Source organism: Fukomys damarensis, unplaced genomic scaffold, assembly GCF_012274545.1.
Source record: "Fukomys damarensis isolate Sample0158 unplaced genomic scaffold, DMR_v1.0_HiC HiC_scaffold_29, whole genome shotgun sequence".
Classification (NCBI taxonomy): Eukaryota; Metazoa; Chordata; class Mammalia; order Rodentia; family Bathyergidae; genus Fukomys; species Fukomys damarensis.
The window spans coordinates 1,892,501-1,901,137 of NW_022900941.1; the positions used below are offsets into that span (position 1 = coordinate 1,892,501).

The following is an 8,637-nucleotide window of genomic DNA, read 5'->3' on the forward strand; positions in this document are numbered from 1 at the left end:
TGCGTCTGTCCCCCGCCGGCCTGGCCGCACGGTGCCCGGTCATCCTCCTGGGTCGCCGCCGGTGCCCCGGGCTCAGGATGGCTTCACGGAGCCCCGTGGGTCTTTGAGTGAGGAAGCGGGTTCCAGAGGGGCACACCTGGAGGGGTCACCTCCCCGCATCTGTCTGGTGCCAAAGTGGAACGGGAGAAGTGAGGTCCTTCTCCCTGCACCCAGGGTACCCCCAGGCCCTCGGGGGCCCGCTTTCAGACCGTTAGGGGGTGGGGAGGAGCTGCCGGTGAAGGGGCGGGCCCAGCCTGGTGGTGTGTGCAGGTAGAACAAAGGCCCGCTGTGACCCGTCTGGGGCGGAGAGAAGGCAGTGTCTCCAGTCCTCCCGCCAGGAGAGGAACAAAGGTACCGGATGGGGACCGGTCCTCGGATCAGCCGGTCGGGTACCTGTGCACCTGGACACCTACCTTCCTTCTGGGTGCGCTGGCTCCCCGTGCTTGTGGGGGTGGGGACACGGTTGGCCTGTGTGGGGGCAGAGTGCTGGGGCTGCCCTCCCGAGAAGCAGTAGATCCCGGGGGCGTTGCTAGACTTCCGCGTTTCCACTTGGTATTGTTTTCCTCCTGTTCCTGTTGTACCCACGTGGCCTGCAGGGACACTCCCTTAGGCACCTTATTCCCCAGGTATCCAGGCCCGGAAGGAGAGAAGCCAGGAGCCAGCACTTCTTTGTTGTGCCCCCACCTTCCCCTGAGGACTAGGCTGGGTGGTGGGCGTGGGCAAGTGTGCCACTGACCCAGAGAGGTGTGGGCATTTAGGTGGGTGTGGGGTCCTCTCCCATCAGCTGGGCTGGAGCTGAGTAGTCCAGCCCCTGCACCCCTGAGTAGCCCCTCATCCTTTTTCCCTGGTCTTCAGACTCAGAGATTGAGATCTTCCAGGCGTGGTGCACGCACCTGTAACCCCAGCTCCTCCTCGTGGGCTGAGGTAGGAAGACTGGCAAGTTGAAGGGCAGCACAGTAAGGCCTTGTATCAAAATAAAAATACAAAGGGCTGGGACATAACTCAGCTGTCCTTGGCTTCAGTCCCTGGGACTGCTGCACACAGTGAAAAGGAAAGACAGCTGGAGTTGGGGACACTCGTCTTCCTCCAGCTGTGTCCTGTCCCCAGCAGTCGCCAGCCTAGGAGGTGGTCTGGGGCCCTCCCTTGGTGGTTTCAGACCCTCACACACGGGCACTGGGTCTGCTGTGCAGGGAGGCACTTTGCTGTATGGGGTCCACCCCTCGGTTCAGCTGAGCCATGCTGCATGGAGCTGGGCACTCACGGGCCCAGGAGGGCACCTCCCTGCTGCTGGAGGCGGGAGTGGGAAGAGAGGCCGGATCTTTGAAGTAAGCTTGGCCCTGGCGAAGGTGTGGGTTTCCAGGGGAGGGGTTCCACCTCCCTTCTCCAGAGTTCGTCCCTAGCACCCCTTCCCCAGGAGAGCGGAGACATCCCTGAGAGCCTTGTGGGCCTCACTCTGCTGCTCACTTTGCTGACCCCTGGAAATCGCTGGCTCAGCAGCACGTGGGCATGGAAGAGGGGCTTCCAGGGGGCCCTCAGTCTTGCCAGGTGACCTGCCTCAGTGCCCTCTCCTCCCTTTGGCTCTTTGATTTCTGTAGTCAACCAGCTTAGAAGACACTGTGGGCATTGGCTTTGTGCATTTTCATCTGGGCTGTACCCAGCTCCCCTGAGACCTCCGGGGGCTGCTCCTGCTGTGGAGGTCAGGCTGCACTTGGTCTGTCTGTCCTGGGCCCAGGGACCCTTGGGACACTACAGCTTTCAGTCCGGGGGTCATACCTACAATGGCAGGGTGACTGGTGCTGAGTGACATCAGAGCCTCAGATGCCTGCTGTCCTGTCTGTCCTGCTCCCCCAGGGTCCTGTGTGTGTGGGAGTGACCCCTGGGGCTGGGACCTTCTCTGTCTCTTCCCTGCATCCCCAGGGCATTGGAAGGCTTGGACATTTGTGTTCCTGCCCCAGGGCACGCTTCTGGAAGCTTGCCAGTAAGCCCCTAGCCTCCTTGTGGTAGGTATGACATCCACCCAGGCTGCTCTGAGCTGGGCACACACTCGTGCAGGTGGCACACGGAGAGGAACAGATTTCTGGTGCCTTCCTCCGCATGGTTTGGATCTTCCAGCCGTGGTTGGCACTTTCTGCCTTGGCAGAGGAGGAGGCCTGTGAACAGAGCGTGTGGTGCACTGTGGTCCTGTCTGCCACAGGGCTGCCTCGCCTTTTGGCCTCAGCCAGGACACAGGGAGTGGCGGGAGGTGATGGTCACCAGTGGTTACTGTAGTTAGAGTCTATTAGCAGCCCACACTCCTGTGTCATCTCCGAGGGTCTGGACGGTGCTCCCTGAAGATGACACCAGGAAAAGAGGGGCAGAGTCTTGTCAGGTCGACCCGGAAATATCCCTGAAGGTGTCATCTGGAACCACAGAGGGCATTGGGAGCCCCCACGTGGCCTGTCTGCCGTCTTGGCTGGGGTCCTGAGCACCTTTGGGAGTCCCTGGCGGGCTCTGAGCGTCTGTGGCGTTCCCTCGCGAGGACCGTGCTCCCCTGTGGAAGGGGTGGACCAGCAGTCTGTCACTGATGGTGTGTCCCCTCGGGGCCGGGCCTCGCCCTTGACTCTGCACCCTCTCCTGCAGGAAGTCATCTCGGGCTCCAGACACCTGCCTGTGTGAGCCTGGGCTGCCCTGTGTGCTGTGCTACCCGTCCACACATGCGTTCTGCTCGCTACTCCTTCAGGATCAGCCCAGATGACCGCTCCTCCCAGAAGCCTCTCCGGGCTTCTGATTCCCAGACCTTCCTGTTGCCTTAGGCTCCTTTGACTTAGCTCCCGTCCAGCACCCTGGCTTTTCTGTAGTGCCTTGGCACTGGCTGTGGCCTCCTGCCCAGTAGTGCTGCCCCCACGTTGGCACCAAGCAGAACAGATTCAGCCTGGTCCGGCAGCCTCTGTCCTGCCGTTCTCGTACCTCTGTCCGGTTCATGTGGAACCTGAGTGTTTTGCCACTCCACAAGGACCTGGGGACTCCCGAGGGGGCCAGGACAGTGGGCACAGACTTGGCCCGGGCTGTTCCTGTGGCACCTGGCAGCTTTCACCTGCCTTTGAGTTTGAGGGACACAGTCGACATCCCCACGGTGGGGAACAGATGTTGTCCAGAGTGTCACGGGCCGGTGGACAGGACCCGGACCCCGCTGACAGCATCACCTCACCCACGTGGTCTGGCAGCTTTTGCTCAAGAGGAGAAGAGAATCTGAGGCCAAGCTGTCGTGAGCTAGATTTTCAGTAAGAAACTAAAAGTAACGAGAGCCCCTTCTTTGTAAGGGATCACGTGTGGTTTGCAGTGAGAATCCCCTCCGGTGTTCCCAGGCCCAGGTCCACCTCTGTTGTGTGCTGAGCTCAGCCGGGCACCTCCTGTGCGCAGCTGGGCCGCGTCTTTGTGGGCCCCTGCGGTAGCCTGAGGCTGTGCCTGCACCTGCAGAAAGCCCTCTCATGGGTGCCAAAGTCAGCCGGGCCCACGGAGGCCGTCAGCACAGGTTCAGTTGGTGTCTTTCTCTGGGGATTCCGAGAGCCGTACTGGGAGAGGCCTTGTGGGTCTGGATTCCTTTGGGGTCCTGGAGGGAGGGCGGAGGAGGGCTTGTGTTCTCCTTGGTCAGGGCCCGTGAGTCTCTTTCTTGCACATGCCCTCTTTTTTGTTGTAATCTTAGTTTGTAGTGGCTGAGTGGGAGGAAAGATGGAGAAAAGAGAAACCGCAGTAGTCCCTGCACAGAGTTTTTCCTCTGTAATTGAAACTAGTGTAAATTACATCATGAGTGCTGCCCTGTGTCATTAAAAACATACTCTGTTTCAGTGCTGCAGATGGTCCCCGTGCTGGGTGCCCCAGGCTGGCTCTTGGGCTTGGAACACGTGGGTTTCCAGTTTCTGGCTCCTTTAAGGAATGCTGCTGTGGACGTCCTCTTGTGCAAATATTTTGCATAGCTCTGATTTCCTTTGGAAATTCCTGGGAGTGGAATTTCTGCATTGAAGAGCCTGAGCGTGTCAGAGCTCTTTTCAGGAAGTCGCACCTCCTGCTTCTTGCTTGCAGTGTTGAAGTGCCCTCTCAGGGCTGCACCCCTTCTTGCTGCTATTGTAAGAGAGTGCACTTTTATTTTGTACCAGGGAGCGAACTTGGGCCCTTGTGCTTTCGACGCAGGCGGCGGAACAACTGAGCCAAATCCCTGGCCCAAGAGTATACTTTTCTAAATCATCAAAAAGTGCCTAGTCTTCCAGATTTTATTGCAGAGTCCTCCCTCACCGCTGGGCTGGCCCACACTGTAAGAGACTTGGGGAGTGTCTTAGTTACTTTCTCTCTCTCAGATGCAATAGGCAGTGCCCTCAACTCAAAGGAGGAACGGTTTATTTGGCTCTCGGTTTGTACAGGTTTCAGTGCATAGTTGGCTGGCTCCAACAAAGGGCAGCATGGCACAGGGGCAGGGCAGGAGGGAGCTGCTCACGGCAGGACGGGGAAGCAGAGAGAGGAATCAAGGGAGGAGGGAGGGAGGCCCTGCCTGTACACGCACCAGTGACTACCTTCTGCGCCGGGCTTCACCTCCCCGCGTCACCTTTAGCTGTAGTCCCTCTCCCTCCCTCTTCCTCTCTCTCTTCCTCTCTCTCTCCCTCTCTCTCTCTCTCTCTCTCTCTCTCTCTCTCTCTCTCTCTCACACACACACACGCACCATGGTCTAATCACATCCCTAAAGCCCCACGTATGAGCCCATGAGGCTGTACGGGGACATCTGGATCGAAATCATAGCAGAGCGTCCAGGCCCTAACCCCTGCCAGATTCGCCCTGCCTGCTCATAGAGGTCTGCATCTTACCCTTGGTGGTGCAGCTGCCATGGTCTGGGCTTGAAGGGAGAGGGGAACAAACAGGGAAGCTGGTGGAGCAGCTTCTGTCCCCTGGCTCTTCACAGGAACTTACAATAGGTTTATCTCATTTGATTCTGGCTGTACCTTGGGTGTCATTCTTAGTGTGTCTCCCAGGGGTGCGTGTGTCGGGAACTCGGTCCCCAGTGTTGTAGGATTGAAGTGGTGGAGGGAGCCTAGTGGGAGGTAACCAGGTCCCGAAGATTCCTGCCCAGGAAGGGGAACACAGAGAGGTGCCCTTAAGAGAGAGCTGTGTGCAAGAACAAACCTGGCCCTCCTGGGCACCCGTCCTTATGGGCTTGCCCCGCAGTCTCTCTTTTATGAATACTCCCGCCCTCGCTAGATCCCAGTCAAAGCCAGCACCACCTCCTTGAACCTCCCAGAACCATGAGCTGAATAAGCCACTCTTCTTTATAAAGTATCCAGCCTTGGGATTTCCAGTACAGCTGTAGAAAACAAGCTAAAACAGCACATAGAACTCCCACAGAGCAGACATTATGAAGATTGGTCCACTTTTTGGAAAAAGGAAGTTAAGGCCTGAGATGTGATCAGAGTACCTGAGCCTGGAGGGCCAGGAGCCAGCAGGTGGATGTCTGTCCTGAGCTCTCTGATGCACCCCGCCACCGCTGGTGAGAAGATCCAGGGAGAATGACAGCCGCGCCCTCCCATGCAGACCTGCACTGTCAGGGTTACTGGAAAACACCTAGCGTGAGGGCTGGGGATTTAGCTCAGTGGTTCCACTGCCTGCCTCGCAAGTACAAGGACCCGAGTTCAATCTCCGGTACCAAAAACAAACAAAAACACCTAGTGTATTCCCTCAGTATATTCTCCTGGCTTTGAGAAGGGAGCTCCAAGAGGCTTGCTGACAGTCAGCGCAGATGTCCAGGCCACCCTGGGCAGCTTTTCACACAGCGTACTCAGGTGGTCCAGCAACCCAGGAAGACCTGGCGACAGTGCTGGGAGAGTGTGGCCCCTGCCCCTGTGCTGAGTCCATGCGCTACCCCCATGGCTGAGGAGGGGAGCTGGGCCCTGCCCTTCCTAGCTGGTGCCTTGGTGCCCTAGCCTGGAGCCCTATGGGAAGGGTGCGGGTGCCAGCGTCCTGGGATCCTGCTGTGGGCTTGCTCCTCTCCTGGTGTGGGTGTGTTGGGGTTTGAAGAGAAGCGCGGTACTGTTGGGGCACTTGCTGAGTGGGAACCTGTGGGTTGGTAATGAGGCTCCAGTTCAGGCCAAGTGGTCTCCCAGTCACTTGCATACACATCAAGACTCTTCTAGGCCCCCACCAGTACCCGTCTAGGTGACATGTGTTTGCAATTTTTTTTTTGTTTTGTGTTTTTTGAGACAGGGTCTCACTATGTAGTTGAGACTGATCTGGAACTCACTGTGTAGCCCATGCTCATCTCAAACTCACGGCCATCCTCCTGCCTCAGCCTCCCAAGTGCTGGGATTACAGGCGTGTGCCGCCACACCTGGAAAACTTTTTTTTAAAATGTATTTAAGGCCATCTTTCTTGCTTTTTCAGGATCTCAGTTGGCCTTCTCTTCCCTGTACGGTTTGGGTTTGGGTTTGGGACTCTTGCATGATACCACTGCACTAGCGGCTTGTTTTTGTTTTGGAAGGGAGGGTGCTGTGCTGAACCAGGAAAGAAGTCCTAAACTCTGGAGCATGAGCTACTGCAGGAAGGGTGTACAGCTTCTGAGGAGGTGGGGACGCTGCTTCACACTGGGGTTTTGCAGCTCACGTAGGAGTATTGGCCCGAGTGGCACTCTAGAAGCACATCCGGTGAGACCTGAAGCTTGGTGGAGTAAATGGGTAGGAGAAATCCTGGCGGGGGTACCCAGGAGTGGGGGCGGCCTTGGTATTGCATCAGCCCTGTGCAGGCAGGTCACTGGCTGTGCGACTTGTGGCTCTGCCCCTATCTGGGGTAAAATGCCCCCTCCCCTGGTAGGGTGTTTGTCTCCAGTCCCCAGAGGGGCTGTCGCTGGAGAGAGGTGGCTGTGCATTCCCACTCCAAGAGCTGGCGGGCAGGTCTCTGAGCTCGAGCTGGGTGGGTGGAGGGCGGAGCTGCTACAGCTGACGCGTGTCCTCACGCAGTACGTCCTCACGCAGTACGTCCTCACGCAGTACGTCCTCACGCAGTACGTCCTCACGCAGTACGTCCTCACGCAGCCTCGGTATGAGGCTGGGGGCCGCAGGACCCGGCCTGGAAGCCCTTGTCCCACTGCCACAGCTGTACCTGCTGGGGCCCCTCCCAGGCCTGGCACCCACCTGGCCCTGTGGCCCTGGGCCAGCGCAGGAGCCAGCCGCTTCTCCCTTGTGCCTAGGGCAGTGTGGCTCCTAGGCTCAGGTGGGTGTGCTGCTGTCTATTTCCCCATTTTGAAAGTGGAGACGCCTGCCCACCATTTGTTTCTGTGGCGGCTCCGGGGACCTGTTACTTCCTGTGACCTTGTGGTCTCACGGGAGCCATGAGCAGCCTCCAGGCCGGTGCCCGTTGCTCTGGAGAGCGGGCTGTCTGCAAGTGTGAGTGGGGAGGCGGCCGCACGTCCGAGCTGGCTGGCACGCGGCCTTCACGGAGAGGCAGGCAGGCCCCGCGGTCCTGCGTCTGGCCCGTCTCTGAGCGCCGTGCAGGCAGTGCAGCTGCCTCGTTTATTTCCATGGGGAGTGTGAGAAGGCCCGGCAGGGCGACATCGGGACAGATCAGTAATTGTCTGTTGGGGCAGTAATGAGAGAGATTAAAATGCAGCGGGTAATTGATTACCGAGCTGTAGAGCCCTCGGGGGTCAGTGGCCAGGGTCACACACCGCTGGTCACAAGGGGAGCTGGCCCCGTCATCTCCCCATGCCAGGCCTCCTTGCCGTCCAGGGTGTCCCTGACGGGGCTCTGCACTGCTCAGCCCAGCTGCCCCCTGGAAGCCGTGCTTGCCGCAGTGTCGGGGGCAGGTGCTGAAGGTCCCACGTGTCTTCTCCCGCAGCAGGAACATCCTGAGTCCCATCTTATGCGCTCCTCTTGGAGTGGACGAGGCCAGAGTCCAGCAGGGAGTCAGCACAGTCAGCTCTGTCCTCTGTGGCCCCGAGGCAGGCAGCCGGGGAAGGGGAAGAGCAGGAGCGGAAAATAGCCCGGCTGCACAGGACAGCACTGGTGCGCAGCGGACAAGGGAGGATGCAGAACATAGGCCAGACCAGCCGGGTCAGGTCCCGTCTGTGCCGGGATTTATTTACCCACCTGCAAAATGACCTCTCCGTGCCTGCATGGAGATGGGTGCGTGGACTTGTGGTACAGCTGTGGTGTAGGCTCTTTTTTCTACCGGAGCTTCACTGCGTCCTCTCACTTCCGAGGACCAGAAAGGGTCCCCTAGAGCCAGCTGGGCTGTGGCCCCTGTCCCACTGAGTAAATCGGTGGGCTTGAGGGCCAGCTCAGAGCTTCTGAAGTCAGGAAGATGAAGGCTGGCTATCTAGGCCGCCCCAGAGTGTCAGCGCCGGGACACCTGTAACATGCCATGCTTTAGCTGTAAGGGCCCCTCTTCGTCCTGGCTCTGGCCTTGCGAGTGCCCACTTGAAAAAAAGGCTTTGCCAGGTTCTCCCAAAGATCTCCAGGAAGGCCTTGGCCTCTGTTCTGTGGACTGAGCCCTCCCCAGAACCTGTGAGACCAAGCCCCCAGGAACTGGGGGTCTGGGAGGCAAGCTCTGTCCCTCCTGCACTTTGGCTCTGTCTTCCCCCCCCCC

The 8,637-nt window shown here is 58.7% G+C and overlaps 1 protein-coding gene across 1 annotated transcript in view; it reads left to right on the top strand.

The window, feature by feature from the left end:
- Positions 1-8,637, top strand: part of Hs6st1 (heparan sulfate 6-O-sulfotransferase 1) — a 36,683-nt gene that overhangs the window by 483 nt on the left and 27,563 nt on the right. The window contains exon 2 of the mRNA XM_010637694.1: positions 6,001-6,015. Within this exon, the coding sequence (XP_010635996.1) occupies positions 6,001-6,015 (15 nt within the window). The remainder of the gene's footprint in view (positions 1-6,000; positions 6,016-8,637) is intronic.